This window comes from Gobius niger, assembly GCF_951799975.1.
Source record: "Gobius niger genome assembly, chromosome: 6".
Lineage (NCBI taxonomy): Eukaryota > Metazoa > Chordata > Actinopteri > Gobiiformes > Gobiidae > Gobius > Gobius niger.
In genome coordinates this window covers 22,646,165-22,673,822 of record NC_136857.1, presented here as the reverse complement: position 1 = coordinate 22,673,822, position 27,658 = coordinate 22,646,165, and the positions used below count along the sequence as shown (strand labels likewise).

General features: G+C 41.2%; 1 protein-coding gene, 1 long non-coding RNA gene and 1 pseudogene across 3 annotated transcripts; all 3 read left to right on the top strand.

Moving 5' to 3' along the window:
• The first annotated feature begins 7,986 nt into the window (after positions 1-7,986).
• On the top strand, positions 7,987-16,454 carry LOC306964513 (DNA repair protein complementing XP-C cells homolog). Its single transcript, XM_079558537.1, has 15 exons — positions 7,987-8,233; positions 8,622-8,843; positions 9,817-9,916; positions 9,999-10,083; positions 10,203-10,360; positions 11,962-12,082; positions 12,168-12,260; positions 12,445-12,789; positions 13,663-14,097; positions 14,454-14,614; positions 14,707-14,788; positions 14,991-15,122; positions 15,215-15,384; positions 15,495-15,588; positions 15,807-16,454. The coding sequence occupies exons 1-15, from the start codon at positions 8,143-8,145 to the stop codon at positions 16,122-16,124; spliced, it is 2,607 nt and encodes an 868-aa protein (XP_079414663.1). The 5' UTR covers positions 7,987-8,142; the 3' UTR covers positions 16,125-16,454.
• A 518-nt stretch (positions 16,455-16,972) lies between these two features.
• LOC306964791 lies at positions 16,973-18,598 on the top strand. Its single transcript, XR_013792995.1, has 3 exons — positions 16,973-17,024; positions 17,841-17,877; positions 18,459-18,598. It is a non-coding gene; the product is annotated as an uncharacterized lncRNA (long non-coding RNA).
• A 279-nt stretch (positions 18,599-18,877) lies between these two features.
• LOC306964441 lies at positions 18,878-27,077 on the top strand (annotated as a pseudogene). The gene is made up of 8 exons (XR_013794284.1): positions 18,878-19,278; positions 24,142-24,322; positions 24,875-24,967; positions 25,147-25,471; positions 25,926-26,057; positions 26,144-26,313; positions 26,424-26,515; positions 26,734-27,077. The product of XR_013794284.1 is annotated as an uncharacterized misc_RNA (transcript).
• Positions 27,078-27,658: the final 581 nt, after the last annotated feature.

The window sequence follows — 27,658 nt, the reverse complement described above, 5'->3', positions numbered from 1 at the left end:
ACCAAGCTCTTCCACGGGCACAAAGACCCGACAGGTACGTATCAACTCGTCTAAGCTCAGGTAAGAACATATCTCAGCATGGAAAAACTGCATGACACAGGACAGTTAATTGAATCACATGACGCTTCGGTGTTTCGGGTTTGGTTATATTAGGGATAATGTCTCCAAAGGTTGACTGCACAAGCACTTTAATGACGGCTCCGCAATTGTAGCTTCTTTCTGCTATATTTGCGCACACTGTTTCCTCCGCTTATTTAAACTCCCCCCTCCTTCTCTCCAACACTCCCCCCCCCCCCTCCCTGCCACTTCCTCCTGGTTGGTACCCTTCAGATTTTTCTTTCTTTCTTTTTTTTTTCCTTTCTTTACCCGTTCGTTTGCCCTGGACCTGTTGAAGTGGCCGTTGCCAGGGGCTAAACGCAGGAATGCAGCTCCAGCAGAGAGCGCAGGACGTGGGGACAGAGTTTAGGCTCCGCTTGCGGGTTAGCCGAACGTTCACTGTACGAAAAAACGTTCACAAACAAATCATTCGCACATCCTTTTACAAGAAAGCTGACATATGTCGTAATGTTATATCCTCGTAAAAGAGTCTCCCTCTTCCGCACTCATAACACCTGCAGGTCGCACAGAGTTGCCTCCTCAGAGTTCCTACACTTTAGTACATACTTAAGTTGCTTTCACAGGTCTAACTCTCTTTCAAGAGCAGTTCAGCTTGTTTTATATCATTGTTTTAAGTTTGTTTTTGTGTGCCCTCTGCTGGCGTTAAGTATAACAAAATGTAATACCATCTATAGGGGCTTTGTTCTACACACACACACATTATTTTGTCATGGCTGTTTGTCCAAAGTAGTATAAAAGCCTGGAGAAAGCAGAACTGGATGTTTATACTTTTATGCGAATATGCGTTCTACTCTGCCCACCTCTGGATTTTAGAATAGTCTTTATTCTCCCTCCATTTATTTGCAGCCAAAGTAAATGCCATTGTGCCCCCACGTCCCCGCTGTCCCCTCTGTCTGTCTCTCTCTCTCTGTCTCTGTGAGCTGAATGAAAGTGCTGGGTGGTGCTATCTGAACACAAACGCTCCGCTCAGCTCTGCTTTTATTAACACGGGCCTCGCTAAAGCCACATAAGCCCCCTTCCACTCACTCACTGTCTGCGCTGGAACCAAAGGGACAGCAGCAAATAATGAATATTTTTTTTTATCAGCACAAAAGTCAATTTAGACCTGATCTCAATGCTCCTGGGGGTGGTTTTGTCATTTAAAAGTAGGATAAATGCGAGAGGTTGCGTCGTTTTTGAACTCAAATGCACTGCTAATGTGCTGTATGGAGCTATTTGGCCTGTGTTATGTGCACACTTGGACATTGAATTCAAACATGTCACGAGGAAAAGCATGAAATCATAAAACCATAAGGGCATTAGGACTAACTAATATAAATCAACCAGTATGGAGACCGTTTTCTATGAAGAAGTGGCAATGACCTTATTGTTCGTGCAAAAACGACTTCTTTGAGCTTTAAAACTTGCTAGAACGTTGTTTCCTCATCAAAGACATACCTGAAGTATAGTATCACACAGTTTTAGTAATCCCAGGTTTAATTCAGCTGCTCAGTTTCTTCTTCTACAGTGTCAGTGCTTCATTCTGTACTTCCTGGGTACAATTGTGTCATTGTTAAACCCCAAAATGGCCTCCACCTGTTTTGGAGCCCATAATCCAACATTGTGGATCATTTCTGGGCCATTCTGCGCTCAAAGTGTGCGCATCACGCCGTGCTGAAGCTGTAAACCGCGCTGTAAATCGAAATTGAATTGTTTTTGAAAAAGATATTCTCACAGCTGCCAGCAGGAGGAGGCCCGGTCAAAGCCTTCACCAGCTCCTGGCCTGTATTGTTAATATTTCAAATTATATTTCAAGTTGACCTTTCGCAAAAGCCTCACCCCCTTAGCAACTATTAGCCAGCTCCGTCAAGAAGTGGAGTTGAGCACATGTCATAACGGGGGAGAAGTTAGTGACTCTTTTTGGCAGTGGAGGAAGATATTTAGAATATGCAACAAAGGGGACACATTACAACTATTGAGGCTAAAGCACTAGTCTCTTGTAAAATCAGAGAAAAGAATCCCTCAAGCTGCTTTAAATCCAGCTATGCACAGTCGCGTGGACTAGTCATGCGCCACCGAGTAAGGTCTCTTTTTATGTTAATCTAGAATTGGAAAAAATATGTGTTATTGTTAAGTTAGCTGCTTGTTACCTATTATTGACTGCAGTGGCTCTGTCTCCCCCGCGGCTGTGGCTTTTGTTCTGCGAGGTAATCATGAATCAGGACATATTAGTCGCAGTGTCTCGTGTCAGTATCAGTACAGCGGCAAAACAGAACCATCCGCTGCTGTAAAATCAAGACGAGAAACTAAACACTTCCAGTAGCACTAAAAAAAGTAAACGTGCTAGATATTTCAGTGGCAGACACAGGTTTTTGTGACAGTGTCCAGGAACAACAGCTCATGAAAGTCTTGGCAAACGACAAGATGGTCAACGAGTCTTACCTTGACTTCCAAGTTAGCAGGCGCGGCTCCTGCTTTTATTTTCGGCTTTGAAAAGGGAAAAACTATTTTCTATAGACGGAGATCCGGAGAATGATGGTTAGCAACGATTGCTATGAGGTACAGTATGACAATGACCGTTTTGGGCCAGGGTTTTGCGAAAGGTCAATTATAAAACACATGCATGAGTAACAAAAGGCTCCAACAGTCCTTGGTAAAAGAGATCCCGAATATCAGTGACTTTCATCCTCAAATGAACAATACATTTAATATCAGTCATTCTGTTTTTCCGTTCTAGTCCGATGGGCACCACAAGAGAAAGTCACTTTATGAATATATGACTGTAGCCCTCTATAGAATGTATTATTCATACACAACATTGTTGAAGGTTTTTACAGAATACATTTCAGTCTAACACAATTGAATCCCCCCTCACTCTCTCTCTCTCCTCTCTGCCTCTCCTCCAACCCCCCTCTCTCTAACCCCCTCTTTCCTCTTGTCAGAATGCACAGTAGCCGGAACCCCTTTCGCTCTCTCCCACATTCCCTCATGCACCTCTCCTCGTGCACCTCTCCTCTCTGTCTGCACTGCGCTTTGGATTTTCAGCTCTGAACAGCGAAGAACTGACCAGTCATCCGGACGTCCACATCCAGACCCGGGGAGGGGGGGGCGGGTAGAGGAGGGAGGCCACCTGTCTGCGTCCGCATTCCAGCTCTCCTTCCTGGGTTTGAACTGCAGCGGCGTCCGACGTGTGTGCCAGCTCCCGGGACGATGAGTTTGCTATCTTTTTCAACCCGCTTCAAAGTCAGCTGAGAAGATTCAGACATTTTGTTGAAATTTTAATTATTTTTTTGCATCTTTTTGCCAAAATCAGCTGGAGTTGCTCTAATTAGAGTCCTGACTGACAGCTCGGTAATTGGATTTATTTCATATCCTTTCCCTTGAAGTTGTGTGAAGGAATGTTTTTTTTCCCTCCACTTTTTCAAGCCTTATCCTGCTGTAATGCCTTCAATAGTTTAGCGCTTTTTCTGGTTTTGTAAAAAGCTATTTACTTCAATAACCTTGACATGTTTACTCCTTAAATACGGTCATTTAACTTGATTTGTTGCATTTTAAGTGAGCCGTAAACTTGATCAGAGAGAATACTTGTCGCAGAAATGGTCTTTGCTATACAGATTATATGTGTAGATAATGTGAGATATCAGGCATTTCTTCATTAAGCACAACAGGTGCCGAAGAGAAGAACAACTGTGTGACAAAGAGAAAAGAGACTTCAAATTTGACAGAAAAATCCAAATGATAAGAACACAGTTACAGCAAGGAATAGATACTATGATAAAAGTCAGAGATATATCCACAAGATAACATTAACAGCAGATAGATTGAAATTGCACAATGTTGTGATCACTTTCCAGTGAGCACAAAATGTTCAACTTATAAACTGTTTTCGCCTTGGTTTCTCCGATTCGCATCGACCACAGTATCTTTCAATGCATTGGCTACAATCACTGGGAAAAGGTAAAAGGGTTTGTCTTCAGATTCCTTTTTTTTCGTGGTCAAAAACAGTCAGCTTGACAAAAACGAATCGTGTACTATTTTTGCCTTAGGTTCTACTGTGGATATTATGTTGATTAGCCTTCAGAAAACGGCTATTTTTCATGTGATATAAGTTCTCAAACAGGATTTTCCCTCAGTTTGGTTTTAGCCCCGTCTTAAAGCCGCTCTAGTGGTTTCCGACTTAGTTCTGGTGGATTAATTTCCCTTTTAATCCTGGTTTAACTGTGGATTAGTTCAAGCAAAGTTCTGATTCTTGTTTAGTATTTTTAGTCCTTTTTTTTTTCTTTCTTCGAGCCGACGGGGTTTTATCCATAAATATTTTGAGTCACTGTTAATAAGTGTGGCAGATTTTTGCACCCTTCCTGTCACGACCAGCCACATCACAGCGACTATAGAGCCATACTGTACACGCGAGGTGTCTTGAAGTGTGCGAAATCAGAAAGCGGAAAGACGTCTGAACCGTTTTGAGTTCCATTTGACTTAACAAACATCACAAATGGAATTGGTCTTATTTTGCACCTTGTCATTGCTGAACCCACTGCAGACCTGCCGTCCTTTTACCGATGGTATTTCTACCCTGAGAGGATGAGGGTCGCCGCTGGTGTGACCTATAGGGGAGACTCAGGTGTGAAGCGGCGCCGCTGAAGATGAAACAATCTACTCCAGATAACAATGTTTTGCAATGAAGAGCACTCACACTCTCAATTAGAAGCCACACCGGGAGTGGGCAAATATAGAAAATGGCGTTATAGAAAAAGGGGGTTGGTGCTCTCACATCATAGCAACAAGTCACTGGATCAATTCCTGCATTGTGTGGATGGGTGAAATGTTTTATTACCTTAAATCAATTGAAAAGTACTCTGTTTGGACGCACAGTTTTGGGTCAATTGTAGATGTTATATTTCATTTATGCTTAAAGCTGCATTATGCATCTTTTTATATGGAATTTTTTTTTAGATTTGTGCATATTTGACCTTGTAGTGACCGATGACTGTAAGAGTGGTCAGCATGGCATCTTTACTCTTTATCACAGTGGTCTCTAGGACACTCCAGGATCAGTTGTTTGGAAGGTTTTTCACAGTTCATCAGAAAACCCACAAAACAATTGATCCTGGAGCGTCCTAGAGACCACTGTGATCAAAAGTAAAGGCGCCATGTTGACCATTCATACAGCCGCTGGGTCACTACAAGATCAAACACGCACAAATAGCTACTTTTTTTTTCCCACACAAAAAGTTGCATAATGCAGCTTTAAGTCGTGCATTTCAGTTTGGTGCTTTTTCGGTTTAGACGTGACATGCACCCAGTTTAGACCCAGTTTTAAAGACTTTTTTTAAGCTATGGTTTAGTCCTAATTTGAGGCCTGGAGATACCTGGAATGTCATCCATTTACATCCACAACGCGATGCATGACGGCCGACATATTGTTGTGTACTTGGGCAGAACCCTTTTTTCTGTCTGATTGTGATATAATGGTATAATGTATTCTCCAGTATTCTCCAGATGCAGCACCAAGTTGAGAACCCCCGTATTGTTTTGTTCATATCGATCTGTGTGGCTTCATTTCTGTTTTCATTTGCATTTTAATCAAGATTTGCTTCTCTTGTGAAGTCCTGACCTTTAGTGGGCGATTTTAATCTGATGGAAAAAACCAATGCTTTTATCAGCAGACTGACGTCCCAGTGCTGCGTATGGCTTTTTATTCCTATCTGACTGTATGGGGTTCATATAGGGATGGAAGCCATGCACAGAGCTGGGGATATAGCACCAAAATGACAAATCTATATGTTACTAGCATTGCGACAGGATATGTATTAAAGATAACATATATTGCGTTGTCATTGTTTTGTTAAATAACGAAAGAATCATTCACTTTTGTATTACTAAAGATTGGACTGTGTTGTTAACTCAAATGTTTCCTTTGTGTCAGTTCCAGGCCAGGATAAAAAAAAAGCAAACAAGGAAAACCATCTAAACACAGATCACTATTAGGTTTTCATAATTTTCACAATATTTAATCCTTTTTATTTTTGATTGATATAATTCTTACTGTGCAAACTTCACATTTTAATCAATGCAATCATGTCATAGAGTCAGCAGCTCTGCAACAATAGTCTAAGCAGAACCCTAATAATGTATCAGATCAATGGTTCATTTGAAAACTTAAAAAAAATCTACACTTTTTATGGGAGTTATATGACCTGATTTTTGACTGTTTTCAAGATCCATGTTTAATTATAGTTTGGATAGACCAAGAATTCTTATTTCCATGACTGCACCAATGGAAGACCAATGACTGAGGGTAAAACAATATGAAATCTCATCAAGAGCCCTATGGCTTGTACAGTGTAACATCAGCCCTAACCATTTAAAGTTTGAAGTGTGGCCGCGGACCGAGGACAGCATTGTTAAGTGTTACAGAGGGAACATGTGGCTCGGAGCAGATCGATAGGAGCTGATTTGGACTTAGATTGGACTGAGATGATGTGAGATGAAAGAGGCCAGACCCTCTCCGCGTCTCCCTGATGAGATTCATGGTTTTACCCACAGAGCTCGGACAGGAGCGAGCGCACAGGGGAACACAATGCAATGGGGGAGATTCAATCATGTTAGCAGAGTTTCATTCACACAACCAATAAATGACAAGGGTGATCCAGACTTTTTTCACATCACTGTCAAATATCAGAATACTCTCGCTGCTACGTGTTTGTGACATTTTCATCATTCATGCATTCAAATAAAATGTGTATCGTCTAGTTTTCCTGAGTCCTTGTGGTCATTTCTTAAAAGATGACATTTCTGTTTCAAAGTTAATACCCCAGTTGATACTAAGTCATGTACCAAAGAACTTTTCTAAGTAAAGGTGAATAATACCCTGCAAGGATTTGCAAAATATATGGATGAATTCAGTGAATTTGTGGACCTCATTACTGACATAAAGGAATTATGGTTCATCATTTTACAATATAATATTTTATTTTCTGAATGAATTGTTCCCCTTCCTCCGTGGTTGACTTAATTGTCCCTGTGTTAGTAGTTCTTGGATACTATAATAAATGACTTAAATTTAGCCTAAAAATGAACACCACTGAGTTTAAAGTTGTTGTTTGTTTTCTTTACAATAAATATTTCATAAACAGGACCTGTCTGACCTCAGTTGTCACCATAAGCCATAATGCTGATGTATTAATAATCACAAATATAATTTTACATAACACAATTGTTAATGTTTACATCCAATGAGAAAGCAGAATTAGCCCCACACTTTGGCTTGCCAAGTCGGCTAAAATCCCATTTCAAAAATCCCAGCAGCACCTGTCAAATCGACCTAAATTCTTTCAAATGGGGAGACGCAGGTAAACCATAGGCTGTTTATATAAACTCGCGCCTACAGTTCTCAGGCAGCCTAAAGCAACCCAACTCAGTTGGAGTGCCCTTTGAAGCCACTAAGAGCACATCCTATATATATATATATATATATATATATATGTATATATATGTATATATATATATATATATATATATATATATATATATATATATATATATATATATATATATATATATATATATATATATATTAAACAGTCAAAAACACAGCAAAAACAACAGCAACAAAATAAATACCAACGATCTAAAGTCCTGTTGCTTCAGCCGACAGTCGCGTTAGTGTCATTGGACTGTACTGCCCCTTAGTGGTGATATGCTGCCATTGCAACTTTGAACAGTACAGATTGTTTCAAACTAAAAACGCCTGTTTGAAAATTAGAATAAGAAATTAAAACTCTGGGTACATGTAGCCTATTGTTTATAGTAAATAAGTTTAAACAAATTTAAGATAAATCGTTACCGGAAGTGACGTGTCAGCTCCGCCTGAAAACATCCGGCGCGCACTTGTTCTCGTTATGAAAGCTTCTTAATGAAATGTTGAATAACTTGAGCTTTTTCCGCTATTTCTAACCCTTCCATGTGGACCCCGCTGCTCTCCTGCAACTCCAGGCAGTGTGTGCATGTTTTCATTACTTTGAGGCATTAGTTAGGAAAATAAAAATGGCGAAAAAGAAAGAAAGTGAGTCTGGATGTGAGAAAGCTACAAAGAAGAAACTGCAGCAGCCGCGCAAGGCGAGAAGGAAAGAGACAGGTGGGCCTTTATGTTCACGATGTGCTTCATTGTAACTTTTGGCCACATATTGAGAAATCCATGTTCTTGAAGCTGTGGAGGGCAATATAACTGCCTTTTATTTATGACCCTTAATTGATAACTTTGCAGACCGAACATGAAAAACAGGTATATCTGGAGGAGAAATACACTATCACTAACTAAATAAAAAATAAAAATGGCATGAAGTCAGCAACACAAGCCATGTCATGGACTGCATGTATACTTGATAATACCAGCTCTCCATCTATGTTATGAAAGAGTGTAAGAGTGTAAGATATGATTCACTTTTCTAATTTAATGACATTACAGTTGGGTTTTTTGTTACTTACTGTGCTGTTCGTTTACTTACTTTCCATCCCCCCTCTAGTTATTGGTGTTGGAGATGTTGAAGATCCCATCAAGAGGAAAGTTAAATCCAAATCTCGAGTCTCCGGAGGCAAAACCGATGCTGAATCTACCAGTAAATACTTTCAGTCTCCGGTGAAAAAGGAGGAGGACTCCGATGAAGATGATTTTATCGAGGTCCCACTTGTCACAAAGACGGAGGTCAAGGAGGACAGTGAGGAAGACGACTGGGAGGATGTCGAAGGTTAGTCGATAGATATTCTCGAACGAACAAGATGGAAAATAAAATGGAGCCTATGTAATGGTAAGCTCCTGGGCTAAAAACGGCATTGTTTTGTTGCACAAGAGGAAAAAACAAAAACAAAGCACTGGGAACTTACAATATTGCTATAATTACTGTAACCTCAGATTGGGATATTTTTACACCCTTGTCATGGAACGATCAACATAGCTGATCAAGTCAAGTTAAAAACGACTAGCCAGTAAAGGCTACATACCCTATCTTTTAGGAAAATGTCTGCGGTTGCAAAATTCTGGGAATTTTCAATGTGAATTTGTGGAAATATATGGGAACTAATGGGAATAACCAGGGACTTAACCAGACGGTTCTTTACAGACTGATATAATCTGAAGCATAAACATATGATTAATTAGTTATACACTGAAATATTTGTCACACAGACAGCAGAGACGACAAGTCTAATTTTTGCGATGTCTGAGCATCAGTGTTTGAAGAGGACAGTGTTTTAGGCTGTGGCCGATACAAAGAAGAGCTTTTGGAAATGGAAAAGACTCATTCCATGTTTGTTTCCATCTTATATTCATCTTTGTAATACAACTGTACAACATTCCAATATTACATTGTTTTAACAGTCTATCATGTAGGTCGGTTCTGTTTAATCCATGGGCAGGGTGTGACATCACTCACATGCATGTTTTATGATTCAGAAAACATAATTCATCATGGGTAGCTAATAGTTCACCTACTGTTTATTCAACAAAAATATCATGATTTTTTAAGCATTTTACAATATTCCCAAAATGTTCAAGCTTACGTTCCATTCCACATTGAAAATTTCCAGAAAATCAGGAACTTTTCCCCCCTTTGCAACCCTAAAAATGACCCATCTCATTGTCTTACTTTGGAAACGTGTCTTTGCAGTTTCTAACCAACAGCATTAGTAGCAGCATTAATGTGTTGTGATATTGTTGATCAGAGCTGGAGGAGCCGCTTGGTCCAGTGGAACCATCTGCTCCGACCCTCTCTGTCCCACAGTCTGTGGAGATTGAGATCGAGACACCAGAGGTCAGGAAGAGGTGAGTAAAGACATTATGAACTAAAATAACAATGCTGATTGAATGAGAAACGGAAAGGCTGAAGTTGTATTGTCTTTTCCAGAAAGAAGCAACAGGCCGAGATGGAGACGTATCTGCGGAGAATGATGAACCGATACAAAAAGGAGACGCTTATTGACACTCACAAGGTTTTTCCATCAACTCTCACGCCTATTACTCTTTAAATATCCCATTAATTAAGCTAACAGAACTTACACTTACTTGCACAATGACTCTAATCGTTTATTTTATTCACTGTGTTATCTAGGTGCATTTGTTGTGTCTCGTGGCCAGTGCTCAGTTCCATAACTCTGTCTGTAGTGAACCGGATCTTCTGGCTATAACCCTGTCTTTACTTCCTGCTCACTTTGGAAATGTGGCCAAGGAACGCATTGACCAGAACTACCTCTCCGGACTCCACAAATGGTACCACTTTATCAACGCTATCATTTACTGAACCTCAACACTTTCATGTTGATTGTCAGGTCATTTTTGTCTTTCTCTGAGCCACTACACTGCGTTCCAAATTATAATGCAAATTGTATTTCAGTGTCAAAAAGGTTAAAAAAAATGTTCTTCATAGAAACTCATGGATGGTATTGTGTCTCAGGGCTCTTTGAATCACTGACATCAATCTCAGACGCCTGTGATAGTTAGTTGTCAGGTTAAGCCCAGTTAAGGGAAAAACTACTGAAAAAGGATGTTCCACAGGCCACCATTTTCAAGCAATATGGTAAAGAAAAAGGGTCTCTCTGTTGATGAAAAGCATGAAATAGTTGAATGCCTTGGACTTGATTTGAAAACCTTCGATATTTCACAGAAGATTAAGGGTAATCATCATACTGTTAAGAGATTTGTGGCTGAGGAAGAGCACACATGGGTTTGTGCAGATAAAGGCAATATGGACGGTTTCTGCCAGACAAATACATCAGATTAATAGAACAGCTGCTACAAAGCAGCATACAGGTATTTGAAGTTGCTGATGCCTCAGGAGTCTCCCGAACATCAAGGTGTAGGACCCTCTAGAGGCTGCAGTTGTGCATAAACCGTCTATCCGGCCTCCCCTAAACTGTTAATTGAAAGGTCATGAACAGAAACAGCTGCAGTGGCCCAGAAATACATGAAGACTCATTTCCAAACAGTCTTTTCACTGATAAGTGCCATGTAACCCTGGATGGTCAGATGGTTGGTGAATGGCCACCATGTCCCAACAAGGCTGTGACGTCAGAGAGGAGGGGGCCGAGTCATGGAGTGAGCTGGTTGGCCCCTTTAGGCGAGAATACCTCTCTATCATTGGCTGCTATGGCCATAAAAGGAGAGAAACTCATGATGTGGACCCCATCCTCCCTGACCTCAACCCTATTGAGAACCTTTGGAGCCTCAAGCAAAACATATATGAGTGTGGGAGGCAGTGCACATCCACACAGCAGCTCTGGGAGGCTACATTGAGTTGGCGCATTGAGTTGCCTTGTGTACGAAATGCGCGGTATAAATAAAGTTGCCTTGCCTTGCCTTGCCTTACATCCTGCAAGGAAACCCAAGCAGAAACTATCAAAGAAATTCAAAAGTTTAATGGATGCAAGAATTTTGATGCTGCTATCAAATAATGGGTACTGATTTCTGTAAATATGACCTCCTAATGCTGCACATTCAAGAAATGACCATTTTCAGTTCTTTACAACCTTTAAAATGTATTGAAGCTATGAATTGCATAATAATTTGGAACAGTAGATATTGAGTTGTTATATTTATTTTGGAAAAAAATACTTATCAATGGGAAGTTTTTTTTTTTTTTTTTAAATCACATTCATGTGATCAGTGCTTAATTTGTAAATGAATTGTTCTGGAACGCTTTTGGATTGATGTGATGGATTGGAGGAACAGGCTGAAACATTTATCGGAACATTCTCATTAAACACCATTATATCATCTAAAATCTTTGCCAGATCCTCAAATTGTGCTCAAAAATCTAGTGTCTAATCAACATCCTCTGTGTAGTGATTACTTGAACCAATTTTTTCCTCCAGGTTCAAAGCGACTGTCACTCTAAACCCCAGTCTTTCCTGTGAGGATCATCCCAATGCTAGATCTTTACTGGAGAGGCGATTGGCCAGTCTGTCAGCCAAGAGCCACCAGGAGATGACCTACGTGAGCCGCTTTATCCGCTACTACATCGATATCTTAGTTTATAATTAGTGATCAATAATAACATGATGATGTGTCGGTGTTACAGTTGTTCCTGCTGGTGCTCAGGTCCCTACAGCTCTTCTGTCGACTTGTTCTGTCTCTGCAGCCTTTGCCTTTTAAGCCTCCATCTGCTGCAAAGGTAAAGGCACATGATTATTATAAAATATATATTTATTCTTCATCAAAAATGTGTTTATGCAGAGGGACTGGAGCTTGCCTTAAGTGTGCTACAAATACACTAATCCCTGTGCATTGAAGATATATACATTTTGATCTTAATTGTCCTTTCTATTCCCAAGCAATATGAATGTTCTACTTTACAGGGCAAAGACACCAAGAGCCAGAGCAAACAAAGCTTGGTTGAGTCGAGTCCCACTGGTCCCAAAGTCTCTCCTGGATCCAAGAGACCCTCCTCTGATGAGAAAAAGCAGAGAGGAGGAAAAAAGCCTAAAAAGAAAGAAGTCCAATCTGAGGATGAGGAGGAGATGAAGCGAGTGAAGCCAGGACAGAGGCCTAAGAACAAGAAACGCAGGAGTGTGGCCTCCAAAGTGAGCTATAAAGAGGAGAGCTGCAGCGACGGAGGAGAAGGCGGGAGCGACGACGAGGAGTTCAGGGCCGTGAGTGAAGAGGACTCTGAAGAAGAGGAAGAGGAACAGAAGGGTAATAAGGTACGGTCTCTGTTCAGAAACTCTGGGATACAGTCGACCATACAATAGTTTGGTCCTGAATTTTATCTAGATCTACAGTGGGAGGAAAGTGTATGTTAACGCTTGAAAAAATAGTGTCTGCTTAAACTAATACCACCCAAACATTTACATATTATCATTTTTTATTGGCCATAACATGTAAACATTCACAGGACAGCGGGTAATAAGTAAGTGAACCCAGGAATCTTGCTGAACTGCAGTTTTGTAAAGAGGAATGGTCTAGATTCATCCTGATTTGTTGTGCACGACTAATCTGCAACTACTGAAAAGCAGTTATTGCTACAAAAGACGGATCAACCAGCTATTTAATACAAGCGATCACTTACTCCACGCTGTTGTGAATGTCTCAAGGTTTTCTGCAAAATATGTCCGGCTCACACCTGACTGCATAAATTTGTCTAATTAACCTTAGCCAGGGGGTGTACTCACTTATTCCACACTGTCCTGTGAATGTCTACATATTATGGCCAATAAGAAATATGATGAAATGTAAATGTTTGGATGGTATTAGTTTAAGCAGACACTGTTTACTCAATCTTATGATTTTGATGAAGATCAGACCACATTTTATGACCAATTTAGGCAGAAATGTAAGAAATTCCAAAGCGTTGATGTACTTTTTCTTCCCACTGTAGGCCTGGTAACACATATTAATGCTCGTAATTCCATACTCTGTTATAACACTTCACAATATAATTATAAGGCTTTTGATGTAATTTAGACATTTTTGTATCTCTAGCAAAATTGGTTTGCTCTTAGAAGTATTTAGTACACTTTTTCCCCCTCACTATTTAATTGGACAGCTGACTGTTTATCTTTTTGTTGTCTTTTAAGAAATCTCCGAAAGGCAAGAAACCCACAGAGACCAAAACTCCAGCCCCAAAAAGACGAAGCGGGGCCAAAAAACAAGACTGTGACCAAAACCACACAGAGCAGCATGAAGGCGAACCTATGAGGAGGAGACACAAGGACGGCCCCGGAGCAGACGAGTGGATCGAGGTGTTCCTGGACAAAACCAGCTCCTGGGCCTGTGTGGATGTGGATGTGGGTGTGGGGCCTCCTCAGGCCATATCCCAGAACGCATCACAGCCGCTGACGTACGTTATCTCTGTGGACGGAGAGGGATTTCTCAAGGACTTGGGCGCAAAGTACGACCCGACGTGGATGACGGCGTCCAGGAAGAGGAGAGTGGATGACGACTGGTGGGAGGACACGCTAGAGCCCTTCTTAAGACCCAAGGACGAGAGGGACAAACAAGAGGACAAGGAGGTCTGATGGAGTTAAAAACCTCTTACCCATCGCCTTAACCAATTGCATTTCCTCCAGTTCAGTGTCACCCAAATCTAAACGCTTCTTGGCTGGAGCTCATACAGCCTATATGCCAGTGTAATCATTTGAAAGCTAAGACCTACAAAAGTGATCTGAACGGATCCTTTTCCTTGTGTTGTTGCTGTGGTGTTGTCACTTTTTGATGCTCTTTTTTTGATAACTATTTTGACTCTTTTTCCAAGAAACTTTTTGATTTGTGTGAAGACAAACTGGGGGGAAAATGTGCTTGGTTCAGGTGGGGGTATTTCTAATAATACTTTTGTATTTATCATTATCATCCTCTGTCTCCCCTTCAGCTGCAGTCAAAGCTGATGAATAAGCCCCTTCCCATTTCCATCACGGAGTACAAGAACCATCCTCTGTACGCTCTGAAGCGACACCTGCTCAAATATGAGGCCATTTATCCAGAAACCGCCGCTGTTCTAGGCTACTGCAGAGGAGAACCAGTCTACTCCAGGTACATACAGGCCATAAGATCTTGAGCTTTATATTATTATCTATATCCTTTGTTCTTTTTGCTGAAAATGCATGCACCTAATGGTCTTCCAGGGATTGTGTGCACACACTTCACTCCAGAGACACATGGCTGAAAGAGGCTCGAACTGTCAGACTGGGAGAGGAGCCATTTAAGGTTAGATCAATGATTTGATGCATACAGTACTGTATTGTATTGACTTGAACTTTCTTTAACTGTAACACAGACGGGTTAGCCACAGTCATATAAAGTATTATGTAAAACCTTAAGTCTGCATGAGTGTAACATGAACCCAGTCAAAACAGTCCGACTGTGGCTGAACCCCTGAGTAACAAACGTGTGCCCGTGTCCCGGTCAGATGGTGAAAGGTTTTTCCAATCGCTCTCGTAAAGCCAGAGTCATGTTGGAGAACAAAGATGAGAACGACCTGCCTCTGTTTGGAGAGTGGCAGACGGAGGAGTACCAGCCTCCCATCGCTGTGGATGGGAAGGTAAAGAATACCATTGTCCCTGCAGCGCTAATACCTAACGCTCTGCCACACTAATATTACCACTTGATGAATCGCACACGTCTTCTCACTAGGTTCCCCGAAACGACTATGGGAACGTGTACCTCTTTAAGCCCTGCATGTTGCCGGTGGGCTGTGTTCATCTGAAGTTGCCAAATCTTCACAGAGTCTCTAGAAAACTCAATCTGGACGCTGCTCCTGCTGTGACGGGGTTCGACTTCCACGGAGGATACTCGCATGCCGTGTAAGAGCCGTAACACTGTAACAATTTTACTAAAATCACCATCTGCACCTTGGCTCTTTTCATCTGTATTTCAAAGGACATGTGATTTATTGTTTTGCATGTTTTTGTAGTACTGATGGATACATAGTGTGTGAGGAGCATGAAGAGATTCTGAGAGCAGCCTGGGTGGAAGAACAGGAAAACTACAAACAGAAACAGAAGGAGGTAAGACAGATCAAGGAATTACTGTAAAGATAATTTACAGTCAAACTGCAGAATGTTTCTTTTATAAGTTCAAAGGAATAAAAGAAACACACAAACAAACTCATGTGTGGTGTAAATAAAGTTATTTTTTTCATCTTTTTTGTCTTAATGATTGTACGGCAAATGAAGAAAGTGCATTCAACTGCAATTCTCAACTTTTTACCAATGTCTTTCAACAGAAGCGTGAAAAGCATGCTCTTTCAAACTGGACTCTGCTGGTTAAAGGCCTGCTGATTCGTGAGCGTCTAAAGCAGCGATACGGGACGAAGCCTGGCGCTATTGGGTCTAAGGAGGGTCCTGAGGGAGAGACTGGCGGGTTCTCATCAGACGAAGACCCGGACAACGAGGAGCTCAGTCCAACAGGAAAAAGTGCCTCTGAAACTCTTGCTCTGTCCTGGCCACAGAACAGACAGGCAGAGGAGGAGACCAGTAAAAAGAAAGCCAAACGGGGCAAAAAAGGACAAGAGCAGAACCTGTTTCCATTTGAGAAAGTATAACACACAAAGAAATACTGCAAATTTCAAATAGAAATTGTTTTTGAATTAAATTGCTGTATAATTAAAAAGTTAAATTACTTTCTATTTGTTGATGTGACCGCATCATTTCTAAACTTTCACATTTTGGACTATTTGCTCATTGATGGAGGAACTTTATTAATCATGGAGTTGAATACTAGACCCCATTCTCAAATGTTTACGCCTTAGGGACAACGGTTTCCCTTAACCTTTGTAGGGGCTTAACTTTTTAAATACATACGAGCATACATACATACGGCTAGGCTGTGTATCTGCAAACAAAATCTGCAAAGACACTTAATATGCCAGCATTTACTCTTCGCCTTCAGATTCAAATGTTCTCTTCTGCTAAATGTGTAAATTACTTTGTTTACACTTTTTAAGTCACATGTCGTAAAGCGTTTCATTATGTCACGATGTATTTGTGTTTTTGTACAAAGTATTTTTGCAAGAAAATGTTCAATAAAAATAAACTATTTCCTTATCGCTGTTTTTCACCTGCGAGACATAATGGATTATTGGCTTTGCCTCTAAAAACAAGCTGTCGAACACAATAACTCTCCAAAGTATAATAAAACCTGGAACCTCCTTGGCTAATGGTGCAACAACTGATTCCTCCCTCGCCCCTTTTATTTGCAGGAATGGACTTGTCTTTAATTAAATAATATTATTAATATTTTTAAATATCAAGAAGAAGGATACGGACGTTGCTCTTGTTTTATTTTTGCTTTTTTTACAGCTCGATTTTATTTTTCATTGTCAGTGTTATGGCGTTGTCGAAGTTGGCGTCGTTGTCATGACGACAGATGCGCTATATAAACTGTGAGTTGCTGGAAAATCATTCCTGTCACTGCGACACCCGAGAGAGAGATTACACGAGAGGTCTGTATCGTAATTTCTCACCAAGTTTATGTCAATTCTTGGTCTTAGACACATTCAAAACGCTTTCTAACACTTTGTTTCTGTGCTTCTATATGTTTTTTTGTGTGTTTTTTTCAGATTTGCGAACAACTTTGACTGATCATCATGTCACGGACTCTGGACCGCTTCCCTGGGGGTAAGTGTCTTTACAATACTGTATATCAACAAATATTACTAAAACAGCAGGAATTTACTTTGTTAGTACCAGTTTTGTCCGTGTGAGGGCAATGCGGCGTTTGCTAATGCTAAAGTTTTGGTCTAAAGTGGTCAAGTTGAAGCTAATGGAATTGGTCAGATGAGAGTGGTTAGTAACTTTCACTCGACGATTTCTTGCTTGAGCATGGTTAATACCTGATAAAAACGGCTTAAATGTATCAGTAGGAGTCCTAAGTAAAAGGTTATCAAGGAATTTGTTAGAAACATGAAGTAGTTTAGTTTCACGGCGTCGTTGTTGTGGCCCTAAGTGGTAAGGCTAGTGAAAAGGTCAGTCTTGAGACTCGTTGCTTACTTGGTAACTTTCAATCGTCTGTTTCTTTTTTGGACACGGTTAATACCTGATACAAACTGCTGACATTCATCAGTAGGATTCTTAAGTAAAACTTCATCAAGGAATTTGTTGGAAAACAGAAGTATTTTAGTTTGTGGGCGTCGTAATTCACTGGTGTTTAATGTAAACCTTTCCAGTTCAACATTCTAGATTATTTCTCAGAAATGCTTTTGCTTTGCTGAAAAAGTAGTCAACTTTTGATGCTTCTTAGGTTTGACTGGCACTTCCAGGTGCCCTGTGAACTTTGGCAAGACATGCCAGATTAAGGTCAGTCATTTTAAACTTATTATTGTTCATTTATGGAAGCTAATTAACATGAATTGGTTATTACATTTGTTCGTGCCAGTGTATATAATCCATCATTTTAGTCAAAGTCATATTTTGGCTAAAATTGGACTAAAACTAAATTCAAAGTTGTTTTTTGAGACTTAAACTATGTCTAAAATGTCCAGCTATTTTCGTCAATGAAAATATGACTAGATAAAAATGAAATTTAGAGACTAAAATCATCCAAACTTCCACTGACAGTTTGAAAGAGCCTCATATCATTTAAATTCACTGCCAAAGGCACAGCTGTGAGCTTTGTTCATGTGGGAGAGGCTCCATGAAGCCGAGGACCTTCATAATATATGATTATAATAAACATTATAAATGCAAAGTCATCTAAATTTGTCTTCAATTCATTTATTCAACAAAAACTTGACTAAAGAAGAAGAGAATTATTTGACTAAATCTTGACTGAAATTAAAGGACATTTCCATCAAAAGACTAAAAGACTAAAACTAAAGTAAAATATGTTGTGAAAATGAACACTGGTTTGTGCTGTTGCTCATGTTTGTCTGTTTCAGACCCTGTGGACGCTCCGTGGTTCCTTCTGTGGGACGACACGTGGGACGCCCCGGAGGACGTGGTCGACGCAGACGAGGACGACGTAGGTGAGTTTGGGGGTCTTGGGGGTCTTTTTTTCTTGCGTGCGTTGGAAGAGGAAGATGATGAAGAGGAGGACGACGAGGAGGATGAGGTGGAGGTGGAGTACTGGGAGGACGAAGAGGACGTCTTCTTCATCGAGGAGGAGGAGGAGGAGGAAGAGGAGGAGGAAGACCAGTGCGTGCCCGGAGAAGAGTCTTTGGCCCCTTCAGAGGAAGAGGAAGACGATGAAGAGGACAGCGATGAAGAGGAGGAGGACATTTCAGAGGAAGAGGAAGATGAAGACCAGTGCGTGCCTGGAGAGGAGGACGAGGAGGACAGCGATGAAGAGGAGGAGGACATGGACGACGGTCGTCTTTCAGAGGAAGAGGAAGATGAAGACCAGTGCGTGCCTGGAGACGAGTTTCTGGCCCGTCCTGCTCAGTCTGTGGAGCCGGTGGTTCTTCCCCTGAACCATTCCGCACCGCGGCGACCCCTGCCTCCAGCCTTCCGCGCCCTGCAGAGGATGTTTGTGGAACCCTCCCGTCCCGTCCCGGAGTTGTCTTCAGGCCCTGCTCTGGACTTTCTGCCCCTCGGCGGATCCAAGCGCAGCAGGGATGAAGATGACGAAGATGAGGAGGACGACGCCAAGCGCCCACGCCTCTCCTTTTCTGAAGACCGCTTCCGATGCTCCCTCCACTTGTCCTGGGACGTTCGAGGGCTTCACCCGTTACTTCCTCCACCCCCACGTGCTCCAGGACCGTGAGTCAGACGAGGACTAAGTTTTAGACTCAGAAAGTCTGTAACGGCCACATTTACCAACCTCCACGCGCCGACCTTTGACCTCTAGAGCCTGAACTCAGTCGTTCCTACGTGTGCTTAAAACACCAAAAGTATATCTAGAAGTAGTAGTTATTGTTGTAGTAGTAGTAGTAGTAGTAGTAGTAGTAGTAGTAGTAGTAGTAGTAGTAGTAGTAGTAGTTGTGTGTTCTTAAGAACACCAATAGTATATCTAGTAGTAGTAGTTATTGTTGTAGTAGTAGTAGTAGTAGTAGTAGTAGTAGTAGTAGTTGTGTGTTCTTAAGAACACCAATAGTATATCTAGTAGTAGTAGTTATTGTAGTAGTAGTAGTAGTAGTAGTAGTAGTAGTAGTTGTGTGTTCTTAAAAACACCAAAAGTATTTCTGTTTTTAGTATTTGTAGTAATAGTCCAATAGCAGTAGTAGTAGTATTGGTTTATGCTTTAAAAACACCTAAAGTATTTATATTATTATTGTTATTAGTAGTAGTACTAGTGTGTGCTTTAAAATCAAAAAGTCAAAAAACATATTTCTTGTAGTAGTATTATTTATGTATTTGTGTGTGCTTTAAAATCAAAAAGACAAAAAACATATTTCCTGTTTTGTAGTAGTAGTAGTAGTATTTGTGTGTGCTTTGTGGTAAGTATCTGTGTCTCCAGTTTTCTCAATGTAAAAGTATCTGTGTGTGTTGAACAATGACTCTCTATTGTTCTTCTTCGTGTCATAACTGTGAGACTTTAAGACAAACTGACCCAAAAAGTTTCATGTCTCTGTTGCTCGGGTTTGTGGGACAGTCGTCCCCCCATGGGGGGGTTGTTGTTGTTGTTGTTGTTTTGGGGCAGCAGTGGCTCAGCTGGTAGAGTTGAACCTCTAATTCAACGGTTGGTGGTTCAATCTCAGTTACTGGCAGTGCACACTGTCGTTGTGTCCTTGGGCAAGACACTTGACCCGCCTTGCCTCCAGTGCAGATGTGTGAGTGGAGAGAGTGTGTGGGTGAATGACTGAATGACTGACTGCTGTGCTGTAACGTAAGTGTGTCTTTGGAGCCGTCTGTTCACACTTGCTGACTGTTATAAACTGTAACCAGGACATTTGGGTTTGTCCATGAACTCAGCAGTTTGTGAGACACTCCCTTCTTCCTGATTCTCTGCTTTTTGTAACTGTATTAATATGTTTAATAAAAAGATTTGACTCGTCTCTTTGTACTTTGAAACCAAAGCAATATTAAAAGGTGTGAAACATGTTGTGAAAGAGCTTATTTTCATTTAATAAAAATATAATCATGAACTGTTTTTTGAAAATGGGCCAAAACTGCAGTGTTGTTTTCACCTGATGTCTTCCATGTATGACTGAGGCCGTAATATTAAAGATGAATAGGAGTGTGTTTGGGGAGGTAGGGTTGTGTGTGTTTTTGTTTTGTTTGTTTACAGGGAAACATCTGGGAGTGAGCGCGGCACCAGCAGAGGGCGTCCTGACCCAACACCACATGGGAGTGACCTGTGGATTCTCAGGAGGCCGCTGCTCCTGGTAAATGGTAAATGGTTTACACTTATTTGTTTATAGAGCTTTACATCAAGGAGCCGCTCACTCATTCACACTCTCATTCATACAGCGATGTGCGCAGGTACCGGAGGCCAGGTGGACACCACCGCAGAGCGCAGGAGCTGGATTCTGACCTTCTGATCACGAGAACACCCGCTCGACCATCTGCGCCACTGTCTTCCTTTCTTGTGGGAAGTCACATGTCACTGGCGAGCCCAGAGGAGCTCCGGTGGAGGTGAGGCGGCGCTGCAGCCGTGTCCTTCTGATGCGTCCCCCTGACTGTGCAGTGTCGCCCAGGAAGCACTTTGAGCTGTGGTAAATAAATGTATGTAAATCAGGAGGAGGATTTGTATCGTCATTTTTGTTCACGGTTTATGTAGAAAACATTGGGAATACTTGACATTTGTTGTAAGTGTAGTGTAATACACTGTGTTATGCACAACAGCGTTTCAATACATTTTATAGGTTGTAAACGACTGATATTTTTTATTTCTTGAATGTGCAGCATTAGGAGGTCATTTTTACTGAAATCAAAAAATATTTGAATCAAAAACATCTTTACAGGTCAAGTTACACTTTGATACTTACATCCATTAGGGTGGTCCTTATCTACTATGAAAAAAAATATATGTTTTTTTTTATTGCTCCCACCGTCCTATCCGGTACTTCCCCATTAGAAAACAATTCCTACCAATTATTTTGGAGGTCAGAGTGTATTTAGAGTATGCTCAAGCCGGCATAATGTTCATGAAGCCAGGTGCACCGTGCTCGTTTCATGGCAAAGCTGATTTACATACTAAAAATATTTATCTTCAGAGATGCTGGCTTCAACTGACCAACAGAGAAGGACAAGGTCTTGGCAACTTCTGTGTGTTTGGAATATCAGCATACGTCAAGTCATGGTTCCTTTCCTGACTACCAACACCAGCTCCCGCCGGTGACTCGCTTCTATTGAAGCTCCTCATTGAAATCAGTTCATTGTCTTTGGTGCCTTCAAGAAACTGCAGTCGAGTAAAGGGATATTAAGGGTTAAGCAACTACGTCACAGTGCACAAAAGGACCCTGCAAAACAAATTGCAATCGACCAGTCCACAATCCATGATAAAAGGCTGAGGGATTTTGTTACCAGCAACACATGCAATTTCTTTGAGATTCTTTCACTCCCCAACTCTTTCCTGGCAACAAATCCAGAGACTTGGGAATCAAACGCAGACTAACTGAAGGCTGAAGAAGTGGTCCGCGAACTTCGCATTGTCAACGATACTGCCGAACGAGGAGTCTCACTGATGCAGGAGTACAATGCCTTGATGACCAAAGATCAGAAACAGACAGGTCGACACAGAACACCACAAACTGTCCCGATTCAAAGAAGGCGACAGTTATCAAGGGTCTTGTTTCCACGTCATCAAACGACACATACAGACACTTGACAGTTTTGAATCGTTGCTTAAGACACACTTTTTTTCAGAAGCTTTTAACACTGTCTAGCACATATCTTGGCAAAATCTGAGCTGTTAGTGCGTCGCTCAGGGTTGCCAGGTCCGCGGTTAAACCGCGGAATTGGGCGTTTTTTAAAGCCATTCCGCAGGTGAAAAAAACTGTCCGCGTTTTTTTGCCTTGCTGTAATCAATGTTGACTTGATCAAAATCACTATTTCGAAGGCAAATCCAAGGCTCTGTAAGCTGCTTTTTCAATAAGGGGGGGAAATAGGGGCAGTGTCTCATCATCGCAGGAGCACATGGGCTCTGTTAACTAGTAAACAATATTGAAAATTCCAGCCGCGCCGTATGTCCGCAGGTTTTCCGCGGTTTTCAGATAATTTTGGGCGGGTTTGGCTGCCCAGACCTGGCAACCCTGGCGTCGCTGCTTGTATATTGTGTTTTGTATATTATTATTATATTTTTTCTGTACTGTAGACCTTTTTGTGACGCACTTTGGTCGACAACAGTTGTTTTAAATGTGCCACATAAATAAATTTGATTTGTTTTGATAGAGCGGTTGAGCTATGAACATTTCGCCAGCACTCTGTTGAACTATCACTGACATGACATTGCCAGTTCTTGAGAACACTGCTCATAGCTCTTTAATTACTTATAACTTTAATTGTCATTCTTTAACAGCAATTTATATTAGAACATGAAAACATGAAAATGCAGTTTATTTGTGCGCCTAATATTGAACCTTGAGTCGCTTTGAGCAAACACTAAATATTGACCAATCATGGAGATATTTGGTAGCAATAAGTTTCTACTGAGGGAGAATCTATTGGGAGGGTGGGAGGATGACATTTTAAAAGTCAGAATTTAAAGGGACTATAGGGAGTTTAAAAATGTTAAAATTAAGTATTTTCCTCCCCCTACATGTTCCAGCCATGTCCTAAGGTGTAGAATGAGCCCCAGACCTGTTCACCACAACTGCCTCTAAAATGCTGCACTGTCACTCAAAAAGGTGTCACTTCGGGTCGAATTGCCGTCATGCACGAGCTTAATATAGAAGGTGCAGTTACACATATGGCCTGAGGTGGCAGTAGTGAGTATAAAATGGCCAACTTGCATCCAGCCCCTTTAAGGACCACCCTAACATCCATTAAACTTGTGAGTTTTTGGAGAGTTTCTCCTCAGATTTCTTCCCAGAGCTGCTGTTTGGATGTGAACTGCCTCCCATCCTCATAGATGTTTTGCTGCCCATAGCAGCCAGTGATGCAGAGGTTTTCATGGTGCGTTGTCAATGCATGAAGATGATTTTGTTCGGGAAAGCACGGCTCTTCTTTTTGTAGCATAGAAGAAAGTGGTAAATCAGAAACTCCACCTAAAGGAGCTGACCAGCTCTCTCCCCATGATTCCAGGCCAAAACATGACTCCGCCACCTTCTTACTGACGTCACAGCCTTGTTGGGACATGATGGCCATTCACCAACCATCCACTACTCCATCCATCTGACCATCCAGGGTTACACGGCCTCATCAGTGAACAAGACTGTTTGAAAATGAGTCTTCATGTATTTCTGGGCCACTGCAGCTGTTTCTTTTCATGAGCTTTCAATTAACAATGCTGGCTTGTAAAGTGCACTTCCAAGTGTAGGCCATTATTCTTATTAATGAAGACAAAATATTGAAAAACAATAAACAATTAAATAATTCAATAGAATACATGATTCTAACCAGTCAAAGTCGCAATCCATCCACTTCAAAATAGCTTGTTGCTCACATGGTTTTACTTTTTGAAGTCATTGTCCTTCTTAGAGTGGTTTTAAAATATGGTACTTTTTACATCTGCTGGAGTAGTGTTTTGATAAAGTCGCATTTGTTGTGTCTCGTGACCAGTGCTCAGTTCCATAACTCTGTCTGTAGTGAACCGGATCTTCTGGCCATAACCCTGTCTTTACTTCCTGCTCACTTTGGAAATGTGGCCGAGGAGCGCATTGACCAGAACTACCTCTCCGGACTCCACAAATGGTACCACTTTGTCAACTTTATCATTTACTGAACAATCAACACATTCGTATTGATTGTCAGGTCATTTTTGTCTTTCTCTGAGTCACGAAATAACCTTTCCTTAATTTTCCCGTTTCCGCCATTTTTTGTTTGTTATTTGTGCTCAACAATCTTATCTACATTCTCTACTTTAAAGAGGGGGGTGTTATGCTTTTTTCAATCACATAGCACCAGTCTATAGCACTACAATGATGACGAAACCTTCTGTTGGTCTGTAAATGCAGTAAATTAGAATAACTGCCTTGTATAAAATTGCTCTCTCAAAAGCTCGGAGGCGTCTCCAGGAGGTGGGGGCGTTCCTAGGAGGACTCAGGCAAACCTATCCCTAAAATGGCCGCCATCAGAGTTTTTACAGATTACTCAAAAATACGTGAATGTGCCAAGGCAACACTTCAGGCATGTTTTTAATGAGGGAATGACATAACATGATGTAAAGCTTGAAAAAGTTGATTTTGCATAATACCCCCCCTTTAACCAATTTTTAAGTGATCAATAATAACATGATGACGTGTCGGTGTTGCAGTTGTTCCTGCTGGTGCTCAGGTCCCTACAGCTCTTCTGTCGACTTGTTCTGTCTCTGCAACCTCTGCCTTTTAAGCCTCCATCTGCTGCAAAGGTAAAGACACAGGATTTTTTATAAAATGTATATTTATTCTTCATCAAAACTGGAGCTTGGGACTGGAGCTTGCCATGAGTGTGCTACAAATACACTAATCCCTGTGCATTGAAGATATATACATTTTGATCTTAATTGTCCTTTCTATTCCCAAGCAATATGAATGTTCAACTTTACAGGGCAAAGACACCAAGAGCCAGAGCAAACAAAGCTTGGTTGCGTCGAGTCCCACTGGTCCCAAAGTCTCTCCTGGATCCAAGAGACCCTCCTCTGATGGGAAAAAGCAGAGAGGAGGAAGTCCAATCTGAGGATGTGGAGGAGATGAAGCGAGTGAAGCCAGGACAGAGGCCTAAGAACAAGAAACGCAGGAGTGTGGCCTCCAAAGTGAGCTCCACAGAGGAGAGCTGCAGCGACGGAGGAGAAGGCGGGAGCGACGACGAGGAGTTCAGGGCCGTGAGTGAAGAGGACTCTGAAGAAGAGGAAGAGGAACAGAAGGGTAATAAGGTACGGTCTCTGTTCAGCAACTCTGGGATACAGTCGACCATACCATAGTTTGGTCCTGGATTTTATCTAGATCTACAGTGGGAGGAAAATGTATGTTAACGCTTTGGATTTTCTCACATTTCTGTCAAAATTGGTTATAAAATGTGGTCTGATCTTTATTAAAATCACAAGAAAATTGCATATTTTTATTGGCCATTACATGTAAACATTCACAGGACAGTGTGGAATAAGTAAGTGAACCCAGGAATCCCGCTGAACTGCAGCGGTTTTGTAGTTTTTAACAAATCACTTACTGGTAATAACAAGGGTAAATATCACATAATAATCATCAAATTGGACATATAAAGTATTATGTAAAACCTTAAGTCTGCATGAGTGTAACATGAACCCAGTCAAAACAGTCCGACTGTGGCTGAACCCCTGAGTAACAAACGTGTGCCCGTGTCCCGGTCAGATGGTGAAAGGTTTTTCCAATCGCTCTCGTAAAGCCAGAGTCATGTTGGAGAACAAAGATGAGAACGACCTGGCTCTGTTTGGAGAGTGGCAGACGGAGGAGTACCAGCTGCCCATCGCTGTGGACGGGAAGGTAAAGAATACCATTGTCGCTGCAGCGCTAATACCTCACGTTCTGCCACACTAATATTACCACTTGATGAATCGTCTTCTCACTAGGTTCCCCGAAACGACTATGGGAACGTGTACCTCTTTAAGCCCTGCATGTTGCCGGTGGGCTGTGTTCATCTGAAGTTGCCAAATCTTCACAGAGTCTCTAGAAAACTCAATCTGGACGCTGCTCCTGCTGTGACGGGGTTCGACTTCCACGGAGGATACTCGCATGCCGTGTAAGAGCCGTAACACTGTAACAATTTTACTAAAATCACCATCTGCACCTTGGCTCTTTTCATCTGTATTTCAAAGGACATGGGATTTATTGTTTTGCATGTTTTTGTAGTACTGATGGATACAGTGTGTGAGGAGCATGAAGAGATTCTGAGAGCAGCCTGGGTGGAAGAACAGGAAAACTACAAACAGAAACAGAAGGAGGTAAGACAGATCAAGGAATTACTGTAAAGATAATTTACAGTCAAACTGCAGAATGTTTCTTTTATAAGTTCAAAGGAATAAAAGAAACACACAAACAAACTCATGTGTGGTGTAAATAAAGTTATTTTTTTCATCTTTTTTGTCTTTATGATTGTACGGCAAATGAAGAAAGTGCATTCAACTGCAATTCTCAACTTTTTACCAATGTCTTTCAACAGAAGCGTGAAAAGCATGATCTTTCAAACTGGACTCTGCTGGTTAAAGGCCTGCTGATTCGTGAGCGTCTAAAGCAGCGATACAGGACGAAGCCTGGCGCTATTGGGTCTAAGGAGGGTCCTGAGGGAGAGACCGGCGGGTTCTCATCGGACGAAGACCCGGACAACGAGGAGCTCAGTCCAACAGGAAAAAGTGCCTCTGAAACTCTTGCTCTGTCCTGGCCACAGAACAGACAGGCAGAGGAGGAGACCAGTAAAAAGAAAGCCAAACGGGGCAAAAAAGGACAAGAGCAGAACCTGTTTCCATTTGAGAAAGTATAACACACAAAGAAATACTGCAAATTTCAAATAGAAATTGTTTTTGAATTAAATTGCTGTATAATTAAAAAGTTAAATTACTTTCTATTTGTTGATGTGACCGCATCATTTCGAAACTTTCACATTTTGGACTATTTGCTCATTGATGGAGGAACTTTATTAATCATGGAGTTGAATACTAGACCCCATTCTCAAATGTTTACGCCTTAGGGACAACGGTTTCCCTTAACCTTTGTAGGGGCTTAACTTTTTAAATACATACGAGCATACATACATACGGCTAGGCTGTGTATCTGCAAACAAAATCTGCAAAGGCACTTAGTATGCCAGCATTTACTCTTCGCCTTCAGATTCAAATGTACTCTTCTGTTAAATGTGTGAATTACTTTGTTTACACTTTTTAAGTCACATGTCGTAAAGCGTTTCATTATGTCACGATGTATTTGTGTTTTTGTACAAAGTATTTTTGCAAGAAAATGTTCAATAAAAAGAAACTATTTCCTTATCGCTGTTTTTCACTTGCGAGACATAATGGATTATTGGCTTTGCCTCTAAAAACAAGCTGTCGAACACAATAACTCTCCAAAGTATAATAAAACCTGGAACCTCC